The sequence below is a fragment of the Neoarius graeffei genome, chromosome 2 (genome assembly GCF_027579695.1).
Source record: "Neoarius graeffei isolate fNeoGra1 chromosome 2, fNeoGra1.pri, whole genome shotgun sequence".
In the NCBI taxonomy this organism is placed as follows: domain Eukaryota; kingdom Metazoa; phylum Chordata; class Actinopteri; order Siluriformes; family Ariidae; genus Neoarius; species Neoarius graeffei.
Window position 1 is genome coordinate 95,109,191 of NC_083570.1, and position 26,333 is coordinate 95,135,523.

General features: G+C 43.1%; 1 protein-coding gene across 1 annotated transcript in view; it reads right to left on the minus strand.

The window, feature by feature from the left end:
- Positions 1–874: 874 nt before the first annotated feature.
- nr3c1 (nuclear receptor subfamily 3, group C, member 1 (glucocorticoid receptor)) overlaps positions 875–26,333 on the minus strand; it is a 148,499-nt gene continuing 123,040 nt past the window's right edge. Inside the window, exons 6-9 of the mRNA XM_060915229.1 lie at positions 23,054–23,198; positions 15,893–16,023; positions 13,287–13,444; positions 875–4,206 (exon numbers count right to left, since the gene is read on the minus strand). Coding sequence (XP_060771212.1) covers positions 4,054–4,206; positions 13,287–13,444; positions 15,893–16,023; positions 23,054–23,198 — 587 coding nt within the window. The 3' untranslated portion in view covers positions 875–4,053. The remainder of the gene's footprint in view (positions 4,207–13,286; positions 13,445–15,892; positions 16,024–23,053; positions 23,199–26,333) is intronic.

A 26,333-nucleotide genomic window follows, 5' to 3' on the forward strand; every position in this document is an offset into this window, starting at 1 on the left:
CAAATGGGGTGGCACGGTGGTGTAGTGGTTAGCACAGTCGCCTCACAGCAAGAGGCGAGGGCCTTTCTGTGTGGAGTTTGCATGTTCTCCCCGTGTCTGCATGGGTTTCCTCCGGGTGCTCCGGTTTCCCCCACAGTCCAAAGACATGCAGGTTAGGTTGATGTGGGGCAGCCTTGGGCTGAGGTGCACTTGAGCAAGGTACCTGACCCCTGACTGCTCCCCGGGCGCTTTGGGCTGCTCACTGCTCTGAGTGTGTGCGTGTGTTCACTGCTTCAGATGGGTTAAATGCAGAGGATTAATTTCACTGTGCTTGAAGTGTGCATGTGACAAATAAAGGCTTCTTCTTCTTAAATGGCTTGATTCCAACTGAATTTTTCTGGTATTGTGCAAGGTAAAAAAAATTGCACAAAATGTGAGATATTTGACCAAAGTTTAATATAAAATAGGAGAATTACATTGATCTTACTCCTGAATTTACCCGTGATATGCCCTTCAAAAGGAAAAAAAAAATCCCTTCATGTTAAACTAATGAATTTCCTGGTTGCACAGTTGTGCTGTATAAATAACTCGCTTCTATAACCGTGTCCTATATAATCAATCACTCGCGCACTCGATCTGTTATCACCCAGATGAGGTGAGGGTCTAAACAAAAATGTACAAGTTGACGTCAGCTTTCCTTCTGATGACTCTTCCATGCAGATCGTGTGTGTTTGTCCAATTAACAAGCACTGTTGAATAGAAAAACCATCACCTGTAGTTCCCTTGACTCTCGGGGCCACTCGGTGACGTTGCGTGTATCTTTCCTTGAGGCACATCATCGTGCACCTCGCTTTGATTTCAGCTGATCTCAGAAAACATGGCGAACAAAGGGACGCTGGATATAATCTGGTCTTTTTATTCATGTATTAAACATGTGATAAGCTTTAACAGAGGAAAATGAAAATATTCCATGTTGGTTTTTTTTTTCTTTTCTCTTCACTCCATTTCCTGCTCAGCAGAACTCTTGACAACTGTTAAGACGAGCACAGTTTTGTGTGTCTAAAAATCAGAAAGTAATAGACATTTTGGCACAGAAAGAGTAGAATACAAGTAGTACAGGTCTGTAGAAATTCCCCGAGAAGTGAGTATGAGGCTGTCATTATGCTTTTTATCTGAGAAGTAGACCGAGAAAGGTTATTCACACAAGGGTTAGTTAGACTGACTGCTTAAACACTGCCATGAAGATAACATACACAAGTGTAATGAACAGTGGAATTAAACTGAGATAGGTGCTGTGTGTGTGTGTGTGTGTGTGTGTGAGAGAGCCCAAGCAAGCTGTAGAACAATTGTGTGATCTGTCTGTATTTGTAGGATGTTTAATGGACTGGTTATTATTCATGAGTGAGATTCTGTCATGTTTATATGATTTTTAACCTTTTCCTTCCATCAATTCTTGGTAACAAAGAGGAAAAAAAAATCTTGAAAGCACTATTCACACTGCATTGATTGATTTCATTCCTGCAACCATTAAAAAAAAAAAAAATTCAACATGGAGATCTGAGACAAATACTTATAAAAATGCAAACTCCATCGCTCACATGTAAACCTGCAATCTTTCACGTCGCCATTTTTTTTCCTTAAAAGCGTTTCGTAGAAGTGGAAGTGCTTTGAATTCTACTTTAGGTGACAGGAAGCTGTGGATTGTGGATTTGACTCCTAAATTTCGATAGCCGTAATGATTCCTTTAGTTCACACTACGGCATCATGGAGCTGCCAGGAACTAAAACGTGGCCATGTCAGTTAAAAGGAAAATAAATTGCCAGTGCAAGTGGGTATAAAAATACAATCAAATATACGGTAATATCCTACATGATGGCTGCAGGATGCTCAGTACGCACTATTCCAGAATGGAAAAGAACGGCTAAAATGGGATAAAGCTTTAAAAAAAAGGCACGTATTTTCCCTTTTTGCTATAATTATATTATAATTATTAGATTCAGTAAAGCGGTTAGCAAATCTTGAGCATCAAAATAGAAAAAGATATGTTTTCTCTAAGTACTTAATTTCTCTAACTTCAAGCAACGTCAAAGCCGTATCACTGTACACATTACTGAACTGATTCATTCAAACAAGATGCATATCGGATGATGTAATACATTTTTTTTTTGACAGAAATTAAACATCTGGAAATCTAAAATCGCATCTATATGGATTAAGCATACTGATGAAGTGCTATGGTGCTGCTTTTACTCCAAAAAAAAAAAAAAGGGTAGAAATAACTACTACTTATTGTAATGTTGAAAATCAAACACCTGAGACGACAATTACGGTAAATATATATATTTTTCATCCACCATGATATTATCTTGACTGTATTTGCTGTTGAGTTTCCTGCCGTTTGCCCGTCTTTAAACTCCATCATTGTTCTGTGCTGGATAGAGCGGCAACGATTCACCGAAAATCGAGTTCATACCTGCCGTACTGATTATCGATCCATGTAGCTGTATTTTTGGTTCTTTTTTTTTTTGTAAATTTCTACTGATTTTATAAACGCACTTTTACCATGTAACCATTACATTGTTAAACCGATGCGAGAAAGCGATCGGCTGGACTAGAGCACAGCTTTGCTTCTAAATAATTTGATTGGACAAGAGCGAGGGCCTAAACCAATCAGAGTAGCCGATACTTTTTACTGGGCACCAAAATGGCGGAAGCTAAGCTTAAAGATTGTTTGTTTGTCTCATCTTAAATCGAAAGTCTGGCTACATTTTGGGTTTCGAGAAGACACGGAGGACATTGGAACGTGCCGCGCATGTTATATTGATGTGAAGTATAAAGGCCTCTGCATGTTCTTGCGACAAGGCTTTCGCAGACAGCTTTTCGCAGACAGTTGTAATTTATCGTTGAGCGGGGAGTAATAGGCGTGCGCGATGTTATTCACCGCCACAACGCAAGGGGGCGTGAAGTCGCTAGGAGTAGTTGGTGGGTGTGGTTAGTGGAGTGTTTATCCTCCGGTTACTTATAATGAGTAGAACTGGAGTCGTATAGATGTCCGTACTTCCTCACTTCCTCGATCAACCGCTCTTCGTGCTGCTCCGTCTTCGCTCGTGTTTTTAAAAATGGCGGTCGTGAAAACAAACCAAACCGGGAAAGTAGGGAAGCGGAAGTGCGTGTAGAGTGGACCAATCAGAGCCTTCTTGTCTGCGAGGCTTCTGCGGTGGTCACAATTTTTGGGAGGTGCGCGCAGAGCGTCTGCGAAGGTGGGGGGGCTACGCAGACACTGTCTGCGACGCTATCTGCGAGGACTGGGTTGTCAGCATAAATTGGCCTTAAGGGAGGGTCAACTATAAGCCTCGCAAATTGTTTAAAGCGAAAACACGACGTGGATGTCAACGAAGTAAGTGCCGCCGAATTGAAAACTGAAAGTAGTAAAACCAGGTACGCGGGGACGGTTACAACTGACTCGTGCTGTCAACAGACCAAAACCGAATGAACGTGCATAAATATTCCGAATGATTTACTTCATCAGCTTGAGTTTAGAGCTAAAGTTACAAAACAGTTTTCCCTGTTGCGGAGTTCCTACTGTTACCTGTACTCGTGTACTGACGGTACGGTTCTGAATTTGCATAAATAACTCTCTTTGAAGGTGTTTGTGAACGAGACTCGTGCTCAGGAGTTCATCAGTTCAGGTTGCCAAAATATCCTTATTTTATTTTTGTTTCAAGCATTTTACACTTCCATATCCTGTTCCCTAGTCAGCATTCGAAAAGTTTTCATCTTTCCAGACAAATTTCAATGGGATTTTGTGAGTTAACGTTTAAAATCCGAGGTTTGTTTGGCCTTTATATTTAGTTGCAGAATCGAATTGAATCGAAGGGTCTGAATCGTGAATCGAATCGATCGGTGTCTTTAGTGAATCGTTGCAGCCCTAGCACCGGATCGGTTGCATCCATCTGTCTGTGTCCTCCCTTCACAAGCCCTTTATCCACCTTCCTCTGTGTGGTTCATGAGGACCGCTTGGTGATGTGGTGTTTCTTTAAGGCCCGCTGCTTGGGGGGGGAAAGAAAAAGTTTTTCATTTCTGGTGAAAGCGCAGTGGCTTGACACTCCCGGCTTTGATTTTTGGTAGCTGGTTGCTTATGACCTCCGCAAGCATCTCGGGGAACTCCACGCTCAGCGATTTATTCACAAAGGTGTAGAAGCAGAAGTTCATCAGTCCACCCACCATCTGAGAGAGAGAGAGAGTGAATGAAAACGTGTGTGTTTATGGACTCATCAACTTCTAAACATAGAGATGAATATGGAGCAAAGAAAAAAATCCAGAACTTTTGAAAGTCAAACTAAAATGGCTGAACTGAACAGACCCTGGAAATTTTAATAGCATAACACGCAAAACCCTGCATTCTAGTGCATTTTAGTACTTATTTTCACTAAAACAAGTCATAACTTTTAAGCCTTTTTCTTAACGTCAAAAATATCAAATTTAATTCCCGTAGTTAATGAGTAATTTTCAGGAGCGCACTGTTCTTAAATTCAGAATTTTCACTATTGGATGTCAAAACTTTGTATAAAGTGATGCTGTCACATCTTATGTGCAATACTGCATGTATATGTTTAGAAAATAATAATTCAACTGATATTAAATAGTTCAGGGTGGCACGGTGGTGTAGTGGTTAGCGCTGTCGCCTCACAGCAAGAAGGTCCGGGTTCGAGCCCCGTGGCCGGCGAGGGCCTTTCTGTGCGGAGTTTGCATGTTCTCCCCGTGTCCGCGTGGGTTTCCTCCGGGTGCTCCGGTTTCCCCCACAGTCCAAAGACATGCAGGTTAGGTTAACTGGTGACTCTAAATTGACCGTAGGTGTGAATGTGAGTGTGAATGGTTGTCTGTGTCTATGTGTCAGCCCTGTGATGACCTGGCGACCTGTCCAGGGTGTACCCCGCCTTTCGCCCGTAGTCAGCTGGGATAGAGATCTTGCAGTCACGTGACTGGAAAGTACACAGCCGCCATCTTGTCGGTAAAAAACACCGCTGAATACTGCTGCACTCGTGTACAGAATGGATCAATTTCAACCGACGGACTACACGGCTCATTTTTCTAATGAACAGATAACTGGATATATGTCTAAAATAAAACGATCTACAGATTAGTGACCCTTATGGCTTTCCGGACGGAGTTTTCAACTGCCGGAGGTGGAATACCCGGACGTGTATAATTACCTCATTAACTTTCCCTCGCTGTTCAGTGGTGAAGCACTGCGTGCTTATAAATCTCTGGACAGTTATCTTTACAGAAATTCAGGATTTGTCAGCGACTCAGATGTGGCATCTTGTAAACAAGAATCCTCATTGGATGGGTAAGTCACTTAAGTATTGAGTATAGCACTGACCAGCCGATTATAGAATAGAATAAGGTAATTCCAAATCGTCCGTGTTGTTTACCATGGATCTGGCGTTGGAGAGGTAGAGGCTTGGCAGTGGAGGTTTGAGTGGCTGTTTTCTGAGCTTAGTCAACAGGCCGGCTCTGCAGCCTCGCTTTTGCTTCCGCTCCCGGCGCCGCCTCCTTCGCTTTGCTTCCGATAACAATCTACAGAGACCCCGCTGGTCTCGCTATCTCGTCCGGAATGTTGTGCATGCAATGGAAATCGCTACAAACCGTCATTTTCTGCTGGAAACCAATGTCCAGTAAGTCCATACGGTTGTAGCGGATATTGAAGTCCGATACAGACGAACAACACGCAAAAATACACACAAAAAACATAAAAACCGTGCACAGGTAGGGAGAGCTTGTAGCCGCAGCCGTTGTAGTAGAATTGTATATAGTAGGGTTTTCCAGAAGAAAAGGTAGAAGTAAAAGCAGAAGTAGAACTAGAAGTAGAAGTAGAAGGCGGAATATGGCGTTTGACCGACAAGATGGCGTCTGTCACAATCTGGATCGGCTGTGACGTCACATGCAAGTGCTCCATAGGCTCCAGCTCGCCTGCGACCCTGTAGAACAGGATAAGCGGCTACAGATAATGAGATGAGACTTGAAGCCTAATTTGTAATTAACTCCTTGCTAATGTTTAACAACTGAAATGCACTGATGTGTTCGTTGCTGTATTTTCTCCTCGTGATCAGCGTGTGCTCTCTGACAGCTGGTTGAAATCAAGTGCAGCTTTTCTTCAGCTGCCATCTAGTGGTCATTATTACTAACTGCAACCAAAGTGGAGGAGGTTTATGGTGTTTTCATTTTAAAATGTATTTATGAAACGCAACACATTTTAAAGTAGGCTCAAGTGAGCTGCGTTTCTGACTTCTCTTATCCAACACGACTGATGATTAATCTGACTGCAGCAAGTGTGTTCGGGGGAAACGCTCATCTGTCCCTGGGACGTCTCAAACTGCCGAGTTTCCCAAAAGCATCGTAGCACAAAGATCATGGTTAAATGGTAGAGGGAGCAGCACAATGAACACACACACACAGTTAAGATGCTCTTAGCGTTAAGAGGCTTTTGGGAAACCCACCACTTGACACCAGGATACGACATTTCTATCATTCAAGATTTTTAAATATATATTTAAAACAAAAACGGTACAGTAGTGTAGTGGTTAACACTGTTGCCCCACAGCAAGAAGGTTTCAACCGCATGCCCAGTGGGGCCTTTCTGTGTGGAGTTTGCATGTTCTCCCCGTGTCCATGTGGGGGTGCTCTGGTTTCTCCCACAGTCCAAAGACATGTAGGTTGGGTAAAATCCCCAGCCACTGGGGTTGCACAAGTCCATGTGCGCTTAGTGTCCGTTCCAAGCCTGGATAGATTAGGGAGGGCTGTGTCCGGAAGGGCAGCCGGTGTAAAACCTATACGGAACGGATCTGCTGTGGTGACCTCTAATGGGATCAGCTCGAAGATGATGAGAGATATATACACACACATCCCATCATCTTCGGACTGATCCCATTAGAGGTCACCACAGCAGATCTACTTTTTATTTATATACATCAATAAATCTCACAATATTTAGGTTTCCTAGTAAACTGCCAGAAAAGAGTTTAAAAACAAATTGAAGTAAAGATGTATTAAATTATTGTGCTTTTGTCACTATGTTACATGTATTAATAACATCTCATCTCATTATCTGTAGCCGCTTTATCCTGTTCTACAGGGTCGCAGGCAAGCTGGAGCCTATCCCAGCTGACTACGGGCGAAAGGCGGGGTACACCCTGGACAAGTCGCCAGGTCATCACAGGGCTGACGCATAGACACAGACAACCATTCACACTCACATTCACACCTACGCTCAATTTAGAGTCACCAGTTAACCTAACCTGCATGTCTTTGGACTGTGGGGGAAACCGGAGCACCCGGAGGAAACCCACGCGGACACGGGGAGAACATGCAAACTCCGCACAGAAAGGCCCTCGCCGGTCACGGGGCTCGAACCCAGGACCTTCTTGCTGTGAGGCAACAGTGCTAACCACTACACCACCGTGCCGCCTACAATAAAATCATTTTACAATTTTAAAACTAACTCAAAACCAGCTCATCCGAGATTGTGCTTCATAGGTATTTAACGATTCACCCAATTCTTGATTTGATTCAATTGAGAACATTAAATTCATGATTTGATTTTCCCACAATATGTTTGAAGAAAATTTTATTCCCAAAATCACATTTTCCCTGTTCTTTATCAACTTAAACATTCCTTTTGTTAAATAAAAAAAAAATCATTTTCCAACAATAATTTGCCCACATTTGTAAAGGTTGGAGTAAAATACGTGTTATTGACCAGCTGGGAGGTCCGTATGGTGAAATACCTGGGCCGAGGTCAGTATTCAAGGCCGAGGTCACGGTATTTCACCATACAGACCGACCTTAAGCTGGTAAATAATATATTTATTTTTTCTTTACCAAATTCTAACAGAAAACGAGAGCGCCCGAAAGGGAAAACCGAGCTGAGCCGCCATTTTGAATCCTCATTCACGGCTGTAATGCAAATGGCTTCCTCCTCGGTATACAAGTGCACTTCCATGGCAGGAAAAAAACTACATTTTGCCGCCTATGTAGTCCCCTATTTATACAAAATTGAGTCATTCAGGATTCAGCCATGTTTTTGCTCGGCGTTAGCAACAGTTACAGGTTTTAGCTTTCTCCCGAAATGTTTTCTTTTATTTCTTCTTCCTCAGGGTAGTAAAACTCGCTTTCGCTGTGAACACTGTCGTTATTGCTATCCATGCTGTCAAATTAATGCTATTCTCCTGAGAAATGCGAAAATAAATGTTGACAAAAATGCTCCTATGTTTGTTGTTGTGAATGAGCGAGTCGCCAGAGATCCGTAACCAGGGTCTGTACTCGCCAGCCAATCAGAGCGCAGGATTTGGACTGCGAAAAAAAAACCTGCCTATTAACTCAAATATTCCTTTTCTTAATAAACTTTTTACGAACATTTGTACGACCGGTCTGCTTCGCTTTTCTTTATCTTTCTGCAGTCTGTAAAAACAAAGCTCTGATTTCTTATTAAATCTATTTGTACTCAACACCGTTTCTGCGACATTAGAGCTGTGTTACTTCCGCTTACAGTGACCTACCACTATTATTGCGCCCTCTGCTGTCTAAGCAACAGCTAAGAAAACTGAGATGACGCAGCCTGTTAATTTTATTTAATCGATTCAAATAGTCATAAATGTGTATTGTGACATGCCTAGTTATTTAAAAAAAAAAAAAGACACCTCAGAAAAGCGTATTGTGACTTAATATAGGATACTGATATTCCGCATCACATGCATGCAGTTCTGAATGAATAATCATCAACCGTATTGAGTAACAGATGATCATAATGACGATGATGATGAAAAATCACTATCTTTTCTTAAATGCTTTACCTTTTAAAGAAGAAGAAGAAAAATGTACACAAATTGTCCTGACAGCTGAACTCGGTCATGGCATGTTTACAGTCTGACTTTTGCTTATTTATTCCTGTTCTCGAACGCTGAGGCTGATGTTACTAATACTTAATCACCCAAAATAATACTTATCACCCAAAATAATACTTATCACCCAAAATAACTGATGTAAACACGTCCGAATCTAGTGCTCAGCGTAAATGAGTGCACCCCCTTTGAAAAGTAACATTTTAAACAATATCTCAATGAACACAAACAATTTCCAAAATGTTGACGAGACAAAGTTTAATATAACATCTGTTTAACTTATAACGTGAAAGTAAGGTTAATAATATAAACTTAGATTACACATTTTTTTTTCAGTTTTACTCAAATTAGGGTGGTGCAAAAATGAGTACACCCCACAACAAAAACTACTACATCTAGTGCTTTGCATGGCCTCCATGATTTTTAATGACAGCACCAAGTCTTCTCGGCATGGAATGAACAAGTTGGCGACATTTTGCAGCATCAATCTTTTTCCATTCTTCAACAATGACCTCTTTTAGTGACTGGATGCTGGATGGAGAGTGATGCTCAACTTGTCTCTTCAGAATTCCCCAAAGAAAATAATTTCTTTACACCACAAAGGTGAAGGCTACAAGATCATCAGCAAAGCTTTACTTATCAGTCAGAATACTGTAGCAAAAGTGGTACAAAAATTTAAGAAAGATAGAACTGCAACCATCTCACAGAGACGTCCAGGTCGTCCACGGAAGTTAACACCTCGACAGGAGTGTCTTCTGATGAGAAGGGTTGAAGAAAATCGGCCTGCAAGTTCACTGCAGTAATCTAAAGAAGTAGAAAGCCAAACTGGGGCGACTATATCCTGTGACACAATACGGCGTACGCTGCAGAGGAATGGCATGCATGGATGCCGTCCATGAAAGAAGCCTCTCCTAAAGCTCAGGCACAAAAAAGCCCACCTAGAGTTTGCCAGGGCCCATGCTGACAAAGATGAAGACTACTGGGACTCTATACTCTGGAGTGATGAGACCAAGATAAATGTTTTTGGAACTGATGGCTTTAAAACTGTATGGCGTCGCAAAGGTGAGGAACACAAAGAAAAATGCATGGTGCCTACAGTGAAACATGGTGGTGGCAGTGGTCTTATGTGGGGCTGCTGGGGTTGGGGAGCTGCATTTCATTGATGGCATCATGAATTCACAGATGTATTGCTCTATACTGAAAGAGAAGATGCTACCATCACTCCGTGCCCTTGGTCATCGTGCACTTTTCCAACATGACTAAACACACATCTAAGGCCACTGTTAGATTTCTGAAGAAGAACAGGGTGAAAGTGATTCAGTGGCCAAGTACGTCTCCTGATCTGAACCCAATCGAACACCTATGGGGAATTCTGAAGAGACAAGTTGAGCATCACTCTCCATCCAGCATCCAGTCACTAAAAGAGGTCATTGTTGAAGAATGGAAAAAGATTGATGTTGCAAAATGTTGCCAACTTGTTCATTCCATGCCTAGAAGACTTGGTGCTGCCATTAAACATCATGGAGGCCATACAAAGTACTAGATGGAGTAGTTTTTGTTGTGGGGTGTACTCATTTCTGCACCACCCTACAGTAATTTGAGTAAAACTGAAAAGTGTGTAATCTAAGTTTATATTATTAACCTTACTTTTTCTCGTTATAAGTTAAACAGATGTTATATTAAACTTTGTCTCGTCAACATTTTGGAAATTGTTTGTGTTCATTGAGATATTGTTTAAAATGTCACTTTTCAAAGGGGGTGCACTCATTTACGCTCAGCACTGTTCTCATTTCTGGATAGTTGTGTACAACAGTACGGCTTGTCCCCGTCTAGAAAAGGTTCAACTGAAATGATATCATCATCTGCCTCACTTTCAACTTCTGTTCTGTCTCCAAAACACCGAGACGCAGCACCTGAGGGCTGATGATATGACCCCAAACTGCAGCTATCACTACCTTACAGGCTTCAGCAACATGGTGATGTTTAAAGATTACACAAAGTTGCAGTGTATCTCAAACCACGACTGACGTCACTGAAGAACTGGCTGTGGTCTGCAAACAGATTTTGGGTGAGATAAACTTCCTTTCCATGTTCTCTGCATGAGCCTTGTGCAACACAAAAAAACAAACACTTCAGGCTAGGGCTGTGCGATATATCGAATATACTCAATATATCTCCGAAAATTCTGTGAGAGATACATAAAATTATTATATCGTAACTATCGAGTATTTTATGGTCATCTTCTGACTTGTGTTTGTTTAAAACCTTTCCCGGTGGTTTTCTCCCTGTCCCTCAGGCAGTAATGTGAGAGGCTGCCTAAGGGTAAAAAAAACAATAACGTCACGCACTCCCCAACCAATCCCGGGCGACATCTCGGTGCTGAAAGGAACTTCCGGGAAGATTTTCTAGTTTCGGTTGTGTTGCCAGAATGGGCGGTTTTAAGTGCATTTTGGCGGGTTTTGAACATAATTTATTTTGGGCTGGAAAACGTCAGCAGTATCTGGCAACACTGCCGGCGGGAAGATTTCCTAGTTTCGGTTTACAGCGCTGACTCAGGGCCCGTTTACACGAGGACGCTGTCGGGTAAAAACGACTAAATATTTTATCGGAAGTGCCTTTCGTCTACACGGGGACGGCGTTTCCGAGGCTGAAAAACGGAAAAAATTGAAAACGCCTTCCAGAGTGGATAAGTTAAAAACAGCCCCCGTTGCATATCCGTCTAAACTACCCAATACGCCAAACTCTGCTCGGATCTGCTCACGTCGGGTACGCGTTTACGTCATACATATGTCATATACTGTACATGCCAGCCCGGGAAGTAAGAAAGTAAGTAAAAAAGTAAGAGCATGTCTGATTACATCGATCCAACGGACCTTCAAGCTGCTCTGGCAGCTTTAATAAACGTCCAGGAGTCCTTCGAACATCTATACCGAATCTGCACATATACCGTTAATGAACAGAGGCGGGTATAGCATGCTCTTACTTTTTTACTTACTTTCTTACTTACCATAGCCAGAGTAGTCAAAGTTTTCGCGGCGCAGATGTGCAGATCGGACAAGACGGAAGACGTTGCGCATGCGTGCAGACATAGCGGAGGTCTTTCACAGCACCACCTAGCCGCCTGGCATGCACATCCAATTGAATTCCACACATTTATGCGTCACCGTATAGACGCAGATTTCCTCCTTGAAAACGGTCGTGTAGACGCGGAAAAAAGTGAGAACGAAAACGGACTTTTGTGTTTTTGTTTCAGACCGTCCCCGTGTAAAGTGGGCCTCAGTTCGTGCAATCGCTGGTGTTGCATCGGCTACCGTGTAAGCTCTGTCAATTTCGGCGACAAATTAGTTCCTAAAAGAACCTAGTAAGGGGTCAGTCATCTGGCATTTTTTGGATATCGCAAGGAGGACGTGGAGCAGCAAATGCCAGTTTGTAAAGTGTGCAAAAAAAAACCTGTCATCACGAAAGGCAGCAGCACTACAAATATGCTCCATCACCTGAAAACTCACCCGGTACAGTAATGAAGAGTCTCTTCAACTCCGAACTACTTGCCCACGAGCTAAACAAATGACCATAGCGGCCTCGTTCTCCAAAGCCCTCCCATATGAGAAAACGAGTCGGAGATGGAGAGCTATAACGGATGCAGTCACTAACTTCATTGCCGAAGACATGATCCCAGTTTGTATAGTGGAAAAACCAGGCTTCCAAAAATTACTAAACACACTTAATCCCAAATATGAGTTGCCTGGTCGCAGACGTTTTACAGAGAAGGCAATGCCGGAATTATACACATCTGAGAGGCCGAGCCAGAAAACACCCAGTTCAAAAGTGTGCAAAGAGAAAAATGATGTTTTGCAGATCTCTCTCTCTGTTGTGAATGTTCCAGTGGTTCTCAGTAGTCAGGTTAACAGCTTGGAGATCTATTTTTTAATAATTTAATGAAAGAGCACTTTTCTTATTTAGGCTAAATGTCTCTCAGTGTTGAGCTTGCACTTTATTGGTTTGAGCTCTGAGCAGCTCTGTACTGTGTTGCCCCTTTGTCGCAATTTTCAAGATTGTTTTTGCAGTTTGTGCCACATCTTTGTTGAATAAAAATAGTCTTATTTCAACTCAATTGTGATTAATCACCAACATGAAAATGTAAAATGTGTTGTTGAAAACCACCTGTAAAGTTTACCAAGAATGTTATTTAATCTGCAGGGATTGGAGTGAAAACAGTCAAGAGTAAAAGTTAGATTTCATGGGGTCCTTTAGAGGAGATTTCAATATATCGTATATCGTGAAATGGAGAAAATGTATCGGGATATTCATTTTTTTCCCATATCGCACAGCCCTAATTCAGGCATCAAACATGACTGATCGACTACAGAGCCTTATTCGTATCTAAAGGCAGAAACGTCGGACTCTTACGTCGTGCATGGAGTCCAGTAGCTTAGTGAGCTGGTAGAATCGTTGCCAGTTCTGGCTGGAGTTCTCTTCCCTCCTCACGATGGCTTTCCCCAGTTCTTTAATGTACGACATCCTGATCTCGTCGAACACAGACTGGCTCTTCAGACCGTCCTTTGGCACTGAGGAACAACAGCAAGATATCGTCGTGTAAACAGAGGAAACTCTGAACCAAAAACATGCCTCAGTGACCTGGACAATGCCGACAGGTCTGGCAGTGACCCTCACAACAATAATGTCGAGCTTCAACAAGCCCGCCCCCTAAAATTCTCTACTCTGATTGGTCAGGACGTGTCGATTGATTGATTACTTTTCTGGCCCATAGTGCTGGAATGAGAATTTTCGGTTTATATTCACACACTCATCCTAATATGTTATCATGACTATAAGAACAACTTACGCAGATACCTGTATTATGGACGTGTCATGTAGCCATTTAACAATTATTCCATACAGGAGCTGTTTTATTATATACACATTCACTGGATTTTGAGAAACAGAGCATTTTTATTTTTCACACAGCCGATAAATAAAAACTTTATCCAAAAAGTCAGACAAAATCATTTCCGCTTAGAATGTAAACAAACCGGTGAAATACCTGACAGGAGCAATTTGTGAAAAATGTGATAATAATAATAATTCTTGAACAATTAAAAAAAAAAAAAAAAAGCATCGCAGCATGCAACAGCAGACGACCACATTGAGTTCCACTCCTGCAGCCAAGGACAGGAATCTTAGAATCCAGAACAAGTTCCTATTAAAGTGGCTGGTGAATGCACAGTGGTGCTTGAAAGTTTGTGAACCCTTTAGGATTTTATATATTTCTGTATAAATATGACCTAAAACATCAGATTTTCACACGAGTCCTAAAAGTAGATAAAGAGAACCCAGTTAAACAAATGAGACAAAATACTTGCTCATTTATTTATTGAGGAAAATGATCCAATATTCCATATCTGTGAGTGGCAAAAGTATGTGAGCCTTTGCTTTCAGTATCTGGTGTGACCCCCTTGTGCAGCAATAACTGCAACTAAACGTTTCCAGTAACTGTTGATCAGTCCTGCACACCAGCTTGGAGGAATTTTAGCCCATTCCTCCGTACAGAACAGCTTCAACTCTGGGATGTTGGTGGGTTTCCTCACATGAACTGCTTGCTTCAGGTCCTTCCACAACATTTCCATTGGATTAAGGTCAGGATTTTGACTTGGCCATTCCAAAACATTAACTTTATTCTTCTTTAACCATTCTTTGGTAGAACGACTTGTGCGCTTAGGGTCGTTGTCTTGCTGCATGACCCACCTTCTCTTGAGATTCAGTTCATGGACAGATGTCCTGACATTTTCCTTTAGAATTCGCTGGTATAATTCAGAATTCATTGTTCCATCAATGATGGCAAGCCGTCCTGGCCCAGATGCAGCAAAACATCTGATGATACTACCACCACCATGTTTCACAGATGGGATAAGGTTCTTATGCTGGAATGCAGTGTTTTCCTTTCTCCAAACATAACGCTTCTCATTTAAACCAAAAAGTTCTATTTTGGTCTCATCCATCCACAAAACATTTTTCCAATAGCCTTCTGGCTTGTCCACGTGATCTTTAGTAAACTGCAGATGAGCAGAAATGTTCTTTTTGGAGAGCAGTGGCTCTCTCCTTGCAACCCTGCCATGCACACCATTGTTGTTCAGTGTTCTCCTGATGGTGGACTCATGAACATTAACATTAGCCAATGTGAGAGAGGCCTTCAGTTGCTTAGAAGTTACCCTTGGGTCCTTTGTGACCTTGCTGACTATTACACGCCCTGCTCTTGGAGTGATCTTTGTTGGTCGACCACTCCTGGGGAGGGTAACAATGGTCGTGAATTTCCTCCATTTGTACACAATCTGTCTGACTGTGGATTGGTGGAGTCCAAACTCTTTAGAGATGGTTTTGTAACCTTTTCCAGCCTGATGAGCATCAACAACGCTTTTTCTGAGGTCCTCAGAAATCTCCTTTGTTCGTACCATGATACACTTCCACAAACATGTGTTGTGAAGATCAGACTTTGATAGATCCCTGTTCTTTAAATAAAACAGGGTGCCCACTCACACCTGATTGTCGTCCCATTGATTGAAAACACCCGACTCTAATTTCACCTTCAAATTAACTGTTAATCCTAGAGGTTCACTTACTTTTGCCACTCACAGATATGTAATATTGGATAATTTTCCTCAATAAATAAATGACCAAGTGTAATATTTTTGTCTCATTTGTTTAACTGGGTTCTCTTTATCTACTTTTAGGACTTGTGTGAAAATCTGATGTTTTAGGTCATATTTATGCAGAAACACAGAAAATTCTAAAGGGTTCACAAACTTTCAGTTTTTCTGACTGTAAAATACACATTTTTTGCTGTCTGGTTATTTTTCACGAGATATCAGATGAATCGTTTACAAAAACTCATTTCTTCACACGAGCACTTGACTACTATGCTAAAAAAAATATCCTAAAAATCCTACTGTGCATGTAAACCGTTCTGGGTGGACAGAGCGAGCTGTGAGGCGAGGTGTGCGCTGGGGCGGGTTTCTCACCTGTGCTGAGCAGCAGAAGCACCTTCATGCACAAGTACTCCTCGTTGGACACCTGCAGTCTCAGAAACTCATTGGAAATCTTCAACATCTGTGCACACTGGTCACCCATGTAAGGCATTTTCATCCTCTCCCTGCACACACACGTTCACAACACTGCAGTTACTCTGTTGCACCCGACACGCGGTTCACGAATTACAGCGATTTGGAAATACGTGAAATAAAATTGTTGATGGTCATTGAGTGCGACATAAAACGGTGAATTTATTTCCTGTTCCAGTCCCTCAGCTCATGCCTGTGCAAACATACATCTGTCTTCAGAAGGACCGCAAAGCACAGGAAGAGATGTGTGTTCTTATTTCTATAATGAATTATTATACTGGTAATGTTTCAGATGACATTTTTGGTTATTGTACAAATTAAACTAGCTAAAAAACAAACAAGTAAAAAAAAAAAAAAAATCTGAGGCCCACTTTACACGGGGACGGTCTGAAACAAAAACGCAAAAGTCCGTTTTCGTTCTCACTTTTTTCCGCGTCTACACGACCGTTTTCAAGGAGGAAATCTGCGTCTATACGGTGACGCATAAATGTGTGGAATTCAATTGGATGTGCATGCCAGGCGGCTAGGTGGTGCTGTGAAAGACCTCCGCTATGTCTGCACGCATGCGCAACGTCTTCCGTCTTGTCCGATCTGCACATCTGCGCCGCGAAAACTTTGACTACTCTGGCTATGGCTACTTGTGAGGTTGCCAGAGCAGCTTGAAGGTCCGTTGGATCGATGTAATCAGACATGCTGTAGCCGTTCTATATGAGTGGGTGGAGCACAGAGGACGGCAGGACAGAGATCAGGTTATTGCCACACTTTTCAGTCTAACAATATTTTTAAACCAACAGACACACACGCAACCGGCGTCTAACTTGGGGATGAGCGTCTCTGCTCTCCCTCTTTAAATAGGGCGCGGTCACTGAGAAGACACACAAACAAGTTAATTGACATCAGGTGTAGTGATTCTGCCACTTACCTTCCCTGACTCCACCCTCCTGTCACAGACCGGTGCTTGACCACGCCCCCGCTGCCACACATGCTCTTACTATGACGTAAACGCGTACCCGACGTGAGCAGATCCGAGCAGAGTTTCGCGTATTGGGTAGTTTAGACGGATATGCAACGGGGGCCGTTTTCAATTTTTTCCGTTTTTCAGCCTCGGAAATGCCGTCCCCGTGTAGACGAAAGGCACTTCTGATAAAATATTTAGTCGTTTTTACCCGACAGCGTCCTCGTGTAAACAGGCCCTAAGAAAGTTTCTTTTACTCATCACTGTCCTCTAGGGGATTAACGGTACAGGTGTTCAGGATGGTGCAGATGTGTACGAACGCCATCTTTAACAGTCAGCTTTTTTTGCGTACGGAACCTACTTCAAATCCAAGTTCCCACACGGATGTATTAAGTGGCGGACCGAACGTTTGTTAAGTCTTTCCCTGTGTCTGAAATCACTCACTCATTCACTACTCCCTATACAGGGAATTACGATATAGAGGACTATACAGTGAGCTCGTTGGCAAAATGAAAAAACGCTTTTGGATACGAGTCCGTCCTGCTGGTATTTACGTCATTACTGTCGCACAATTAAAACGTGCCAGATCAGCCGGCTGGTGGGTTTCAAAATAATAAACGTGCATGTATTTTTGTGATAAATCCATATAATACTGAGCGCACAATTATCCGTGCTGGCTGTATGATGATCGTATAACGATAGATGGAGATGTTTATCACACATGTATATCATACTGGAGACGAGTGAACAAGCAGCATTTTAATTAACAATTATTCGACTTGACTTCATATCAGTTATTATTCACTGATATTCACTGAGCCTGAAGCGGATAACTGCTTTAGTATAAATACACAGGTGATTTTTTAATTTTTTTTAAAAATCATATTAAAAATTATTTATTTCAAACTTCAAAAGCAGAATGCAAATGTAATCACAGCACAGCGCAGACTTGTCTCACTTATCTACGCCGAATCACATAAAATACTTTGTTTTGAAATTGATAAAATAAATCACAATTCCACTTCACCTTTGAACAGTTTTAGACCAAACTTCGTAGCATCTTTAGCGCTTTTAGGAACAGCGTCATTTCATAATTTAATTCTTCCTCACTTACGGTGACAAAGTGATCGGCCGCCATTTTGCCGAGTCGTTCGAGGCGATTCTATCCGCATTCACTGGATATGAGCAATCACGCGCTCTGATTGGCTACTCTACTACTAGGCTATCAGCTCATATACCGTGAGTAGGGAAAAACAAAACGGCAGCGCGTGTTGCTGAACCAACCGAGGATGAAATAAAAACTCGAGTCAAAAACAAAACATCAAAAATTATCATCAAGTATCTAAAAGAAACAGAAATAGCTAAAAGGATATCGTCCCCACCTTCAATATCTCCTGTTCCACACTCCAGCCCAGTTGGTAGCGGTAATGCACCTTTAAGTTGGTTTGCCAACCGCCAAAAAACCCACCCTGTGTCTGAAATCGCTCACTCTTTCACTTCTCCCTACTCTCTATATAGGGAATTACGATATGGACCCTTTTCACGTGACGTCACGACAAACGCAGCCGCCATTTTGGACATGTACTACCAGTAGTTTACCACAGCCAACATTGAGGAACAGCAGCAAAGAAAGTTTTTACTTTCAGCAAGACTTCCATCATGCCACTATATTGTTGTGCACCTGGATGTAGTAACCATCAACAAACAAGGCAAGGGTTATCATTTTATCGGATCCCGACGGAGAAGATGGATAGCGGCCATTAACAGGAAAGATTGGCAGCCCTCGGCATACCAACGCTTGTGTAGTGACCACTTTGTTGGAGGTAAGACGAATAAAATTAGCCAGAAAAGGCATTACATTGCTGTTAACATTCTGTGGCGGCGAGTGCGTAACCAAATAGGCTAAAATAACCCATTGTAACCTCTTTGTTCTTCTGTAGTAGCTATTGTTGACTAGCTAATGTCAACAACATAGTAGCTAGTATGTTACTGTAGCAATGTTTACGTTCAGTCATTTGGATGACTGTTAAAACCTTTCAGTCTCAAGTTTTTCCTTTACTGTATTTATTAGTTTACTGTAATTATGATCCGGCAGCTATTTACACCGGATCCAGTGTAAATAGCTGCCGGAGCCAACGTCCGAGGTTCCGGAGCGCGCTCCGGCTTGCTCCCCCTCAAATTAAGCAGCGCGCTCCGGCTTGCTCCCCCTCAAATTAAGCAGCGCGCTCCGGCTTGCTCCCCCTCAAATTAAGCAGCGCGCTCCGGCTTGCTCCCCCTCAAATTAAGCAGCGCGCTCCGGCTTGCTCCCCCTCAAATTAAGCAGCGCGCTCCGGCTTGCTCCCCCTCAAATTAAGCAGCGCGCTCCGGCTTGCTCCCCCTCAAATTAAGCAGCGCGCTCCGGCTTGCTCCGGAGCAAGCTGCTTAACTTGAGGGGGAGCAAGCTGGAACGCGCTCTGGAACCTCGGACGTTGGCGTATATGTGTATGGCGATGGGTTTTTAACGACATAGGTATACAGATCATGTGGGCCGAAGTCAGGTAAAGACGAGGGCTTCATGTACTTCCGTACGTCAGTGAACAATCCTGGTGGAAGCAGGTAAACGTCGTTCTCTAAGCCTGCTAACCTCAATTTTTGCAAATACCTCTCCCTCTGCTCGCCCTGTAAATGCCCTACGTCGCTGTATAGCGAAGGTGTTTTCTGCATCTCGCTCCTTTTTCTTTTATGTTTTTCGTTTGTCGCCTTCCTCGCATTCAAACTGATTCGAGCCGTGACGTCCACTACATGTCCAAAATGGCGGTCGCGTTTACGAAGGTCACGTGACTGAAAAGGGTCTATAGAGGACTATACAGTGAGCTCATTGGTAAAATTAAAAAAACGCTTTCAGACACGAGTCCGTCGCGCTGGTATTTACGTCATTACTGTCGCACAATTAAAACGTGCCGGATCAGCCGGCTGGTGGGTTTCAAAATAATAAACACGTGCATTTATTTTTGTGATAAATCCATATTATACTGAGCGCATTTCCCACATTAATCAATACAAAGTACCTGCATCTTTCAGTTTTTAAAAAAAAAAAATCAAGGCTGAATAATTTCTTCTTTGTCGCTGCCTTTCATTAAATCAAATTTCAGACTTTTAATTTGATTTTTTTCAGTGCGACCGCAATGCATGACGGGATCGGTTGTACACTACTTTTCGTGATGCATTGTGGGATACTTTGAGTGCACTATATAGGGTGTAATAATCCTCACTAAGGTTTCGGACAGCGCCCTCACTATAATAGTGCCCTATATAGTGAATAGGGCGTGATTTCGGACACAGCCTCACACTTCGAGCGCACACAGCCAAGCGAGCGAACGTCATGGCTAATGTGAAGGAGAAGCCAGAGGTTGAAGACCCGCCCTTATCATTAAGGTCTCCTGTTTGGGAACACTTCAGTTTCCTGGTGAAATACAACGACGGACAAAGACAAGTGGATAAGATGAAAGCAGCATTCCGACACTGTTCAGTAGTAATCGGGTACGCTTCTGGCAACACGTCGAACTTGATCACTCGTTTGAAACGACACTATGCGAACGTGAATATCACCTGTGTCCCAAGCGAGAGGGGATTTTCTGCAGCTGGAGACGTTGTAATTGCCAGCAGATCTGCCTTTTCAGAGGACAATGTGGACAAGTTAATTTTATTTTGGGGGGAAAAAAACCCATGAAAGCTGAATGAATCTGAGCAGGCCTACAAGCTGGAAGTGTTGATGCTGCACTTCAGTCGATATGAAAAAGTTAATTTCATTTTATTTTAATTGAGAATCTTTTATTTATTGGAGAAGTTATTAGTGGTTTGCATCGGTATTCTATTTTATTTTTATATATTATTTTTTAGTATGTTTCATTTACTGGGCGGCACAGTGGTGTAGTGATTAGCGCTGTCGCCTCACAGCAAGAAGGTTCTGGGTTCGAGCCCCGTGGCCGGCGAGGGCCTTTCTGTGCGGAGTTTGCATGTTCTCTCCGTGTCGCCGTGTCGGTTTCCTCCGGGTGTTCCGGTTTCCCCCACAGTCCAAAGACTTGCCCTTGAGCAAGGCACCTAACCCCTGACTGCTCCCCGGGCGCTGTAGCATAGCTGCCCACTGCTCTGGGTGTGTGTATGTAGAAGAAGAAGAAACCTTTATTTGTCACATGCACACTTCAAGCACAGTGAAGTTCATCCTCTGCATTTAACCCATCTGAAGCAGTGAACACGCGCGCGCACACACCCAGAGCGCCCAGGGAGCAGTCAGGGGTTCGGTACCTTGCTCAAGGGCACCTCAGCCCAAGGCCGCCCCACGTCAACCTAACTGCATGTCTTTGGACTGTGGGGGAAACCGGAGCACCCGGAGGAAACCCACACAGACACGGGGAGAACATGCAAACTCCACACAGAAAGGCCCTCGCCGGCCACGGGGCTCGAACCCGGAACCTTCTTGCTGTGAGGCAACAGCACTAACCACTTGCCGTGTGTACTCACTGCTTCAGATGGGTTAAATGCAGAGGATGAATTTCACTGTGCTTGAGTGTGCATGTGGCAAATAAACGCTTCTTCTTCTTAAAACGATATTAAAAAATTATGTTCACAAAAGTTCATAATAAACAGCCTGCAGTTTTATGTTGTGCATTTTTTCCTCCTACTGTACTGAAAATGAACCGAACCGTGATTTTTATGTACCGTTACACCCCTTCTGTGTCCTCTCATAATAATAATAATAATGGTTCATTAGTATTATCCGAAACAAAGTTTGGCTCTTACAATGCTAAAAATATTGATAACTAAAACAAAGATACACTACATTTAAAAAAAAAAGGGCAGCCTAGGATATATACTAATAAAAAAATTAATTATGTGGTTGAGAAAAAAAATAATTTTTTTTACTAAGATTACATTGTTCATTTAGACTGGTACAGTTTCTCATGTCTTTGGGAAGGGAATGAAATATCTTAGATACGCTATCCTGAAAAGTACCTGATATTAATGACACTTTAAGCTTAAGATCACTAGATGGGCTGAAAGAGCGAGTTGGTACATATTGTTCTAACTTAAGATAAGAAGGCCAATGATTCAAATGCAATGCCTTAAAGGTGGAGTATGAGATTTTTTTCAGGAGTATTTTTTACCATATTGCTTGAAAAGCTCCTCACACCCATGTTGCAAGCAGTACAATAGAAGGTTTGACCCGAAAACTAAATATTTTAATCCAGTCTACAGTGTAAAATAAAGGAAAAACGCTATCCAATCATTTCGAGGTACCACCTCAAAATGATTGGATACTGACACGTCAATCAGACTGAAGCCCGCGAGCAGCCCGGCCCTTCTGTGTGTGTGTATATATATGTGTGTGTGTGTGAGAGAGCGAGCAGCCCCTCCCCCAACCCGTGCGCTGAGCAGAGAAAAAAGGGCAGCTTTCCCTCAGTGTGCTCCCTCCAAACAACGGGGATTTACACGAAAACGGAAGGAGATATTCACAAAATTCTTTCACATTGAGCGCCACAAGGCTCTCCTGAACACACTGATGTAATTTTTTTTGTCTGTAGTGTACAAAATGAGGTCACTAGAGCGAGTTAAAAACGAGTGACTTTTCTGATTTTGCAGTCACAGCGTAGCCACGTTTATAGGGGTGGAGACGCGGGGGGTGGGAGCATGGCGAGGGCGGGCGTGTTTCTTTTCAAAATATGGCTTGCGGGAACCGTTATTCCAAAATCTCGTACCCCACCTTTAAACACTAACTTACACACATGAAACTCGGGAGCCGGCCTAGTTTAAGGATAACAGATGTCTCCGAAATACGATGCTTCGTTACAAAACTCGCAGCAGCCAACTGTAAACACGTAACAAGATAACCAGGCATGGGATAAGATACTGAATCATTAAAATCTATTTTCGACAAGATAAGAGACCTTGTATGAAATGGAGCAAAGTTTTTATGTTTTCTAAGAACAGCTCATGTCCCATCTTTATCTCAGTGCTGTCAGAGTTCTAGTTTGAAGAAAACAGGCCCTCGCTGTTCTGGGCTGTAAAAGATAAAAGGTCAGAGCAGAGTGTTTGTGAGGTGAGGTGAGGAGACGGGGAGGTGTACATACTCGTTGATCACCAAGTCTGGGGCAAAACACAGCATGTTGCTGTTATAATGCTGGTAAGATCTCCAGCCCAGACTAAACGACATGAGGAAGAGCCAGGACGACTGGAGCAGAGTCATCTGATCATCCAGGTGAAGGTTCCGGAAACCTAAAGACAAGAGTCGCTCATGAGACGACGTGACAGTGATGCAGAGCTTCATTTTACACCAGAATTACAATTATTTAAAAAGATGAATACATGGACAGAGAAAAGTGTGCTCTTTAAACACGAGAGGGTTGTTCTTCAGTAACGGAATTACATTCACAGCAAAATGTGCGAACTTTTTTTTTTTTAGTTGCAGTACTCAAGATAATGGTATTAAATAAAATTTTCACACTGTATGGGGCATCTTTTGAAAAAAAAAAGCATAGAAAAACTGGCTGTGTTTAACTCTGAGCGCAAAGTCTTTTACGAGGAAAGAAAAGTCAGTAATGGAATTACGTCTGAAAAAACTGAACTTTCATTTCTTAAAATTAAAAACCAAGATTTCTCTGAAGCGACACTGCTAGAACTGGGGTGGTGATGATTTTTAAATATGGTTTTCAGTACATTTTGCCTTGGGTTCCATACTTTAGCAAAGTCAAGAAGACATGTTCTTCATTTTATGAAGACCTCTTAACACTTACACCCTTGTAAGCCTGTTGCTTTAATATTGACTTGTGATGTCGTAAGTGGAATGACACCTTCAGAAAACGCTACCCAGCTTTTTTCAGTAGTACGAGCACGCAAAGTTTCGCTTTTGTAGCTTGAGAAAACTTGTCCAGACTGAGTCCACTTCTACAAAGTCCAATAACGAAAATCAAGGGCCGTAACTCTGAAAATAATTAATCGTAAAAGTTTTTCGAACTCGGGCGGCACGGTGGTGTAGTGGTTAGCGCTGTCGCCTCACAGCAAGAAGGTCTGGGTTCGAGCCCCGTGGCCGGCGAGGACCTTTCTGTGTGGAGTTTGCATGTTCTCCCCTTGTCCACGTGGGTTTCCTCCGGGTACTCCGGTTTACCTCACAGTCCAAAGACATGCAGGTTAGGTTAACTGGTGACTCTAAATTGACCGTAGGTGTGAATGTGAGTGTGAATGGTTGTCTGTGTCTATGTGTCGGCCCTGTGATGACCTGGCGACTTGTCCAGGGTGTACCCCGCCTTTCGCCCGTAGTCAGCTGGGATAGGCTCCAGCTTGCCTGCGACCCTGTAGAACAGGATAAAGCGGCTACAGATGATGGATGGATGGATTTCGAACTCAACTTAGATCATGAATAGTAATATGAGCACGCAAAGTTTCATTGATGTAGCTTATGTAGTTTCTGAGAAAACTTGTCCAGAATGGGACAGACGGACTCCATTCCCATATCCCCCTGCGCACTTCATGGCAGGGGATAAAAATAACTTCACAATTTTGGCCTCTCTGCTGAAGAATTGCCCAAGAGAAACAAGTTCAGTTTCTCCCTGCATCACCTAAATATCTGCTCTCCAAGAGCGTACATTAAATGTGCTCATAACCAGGGGCAGAGCTGGGGGGCCAGGGGCAGAGCTGGGGGGGCCCACCCAGTGGTGGCCAAGGCCACCCTAAATTAATTTCCGGCCACCCCAACACTGATTTGTAGGCAACTTTTTTGCGGAACTATGTCTGTATGCAGTCGTTCCCATACAGACGCAATTCAACAGGGCACTCTCAAACCAGTAGTTCTCCATCCAAACAGTAGGTGGCAGTAATACACTCAACTTGAATAACAACCACCACCAACACAATTACAGAAGAAGAACAAGTAGCTGTCTACAGATGACTTGCAAACACGTGATCAAAATGTGCTACGCCATGAGCGTCCGCCATGATGGTGGATATACAAAGCAACTAGGACGGCAGCCGCTGAAATCTAGTCTGTAAACAATGCTGAATTTTCTCAGTATTACCACGATTTCAGAACTGGTGACAAATCGAAGCAGCTGGGATGAAGATCAGCACCTCCAATTCCATGGCCATGGCGCTCAGCCTGAAACAGGTGGAGTGCCTACTTCAGGTCAGAGGGGAGTTGCTACCTAAAGTGGAGGAGTTTAAGTATCTTGGGGTTTTGTTCACGAGTGAGGGTAAGGGGGAGCGGGAGTTGGACAGACGGATCGGGGCAGCGTCAGCACTGATGCGGACGCTAAACTGGTTTGTTGTGGTAAAGAGAGAGCTGAGCCAAAAGGCAAAGCTCTCAATTTACTGGTTCATCTACGTTCCCACTCTTACCTATGGTCACGAGCTATGGGTAGTGACCGAAAGAATGAGATCGCGGATACAAGCGGTAGAAATGAGTTTTCTCTGCAGGGTGGCTGGGCTCTCCCTTAGAGACAGGGTGAGAAGCTTGGTCATTCGGGAGAGACTCGGTGTAGAACCGCTGCTCCTCCACATCGAAAGGAGTCCGTTGAGGTGGTTGGGGTACCTTGTCAGGATGCCCCCCTGGACGCCTCCTGAGGGAGGTTTTCTGGGCATGCCCCACTAGGAGGAGACCCCAGGGCAGACCCAGGACACGCTGGAGAGATTACATCTCTCGGCTGGCCTGGGAACGCCTCGGTATTCCCACAGAAGAGCTAGTGGAGGTGGCTGGGGAGAGGGAAGTCTGGGCTGCTCTACTTAGGCTGCTACTCCCGCGACCCGGATCCGGATAAGCGGTAGAAGATGGATGGATGGATGGATACCACAATTTCAACGATTGAGCAAAGACAGATGTGTGTTTTTGACCCATATTATTGAAAAAAAAGTCAGGCTTTTCTGAAGATAAGACGCTTCTACCGACCATCGGGTACGAATACAGGTCATTTCGTCCAAAGCCTTTTTCATATGCACTCAGTTATTTTAGGTGTTTTTTTGTTCAAAAAAAGGAGGAATTCTCAATGGAATTTGACCGAAGCAAAACATTTTTGTAACGCAAATGAGTGACATAGTATGGATCATGTTAAATCTTTAGGCGCAGAGCAGCGCTCTCATGGGGGCTTTGTTCATGAATCCCGGGCCGAGGCGCGGTCCTACTGACCCGAGACTGTGCTCTTTCCAAGGTGGAGGTTTAGATGGAGGTGCCTGCAAAATTTGGCTTCGCTGTAAGCTCCGTTGGCAGAGTTATTAATTTTTAAAACCGGCTGGATCACGTTAAATATTTAGGCGCGGAGCAGCACTCTCGCAGGGGGCTTCGTTCACGAACACAGGAATACCTGAAATATAAAATAATTGATAGTGCGTATGAAAAAGGATTTGGATGAAATGTCTTAACTA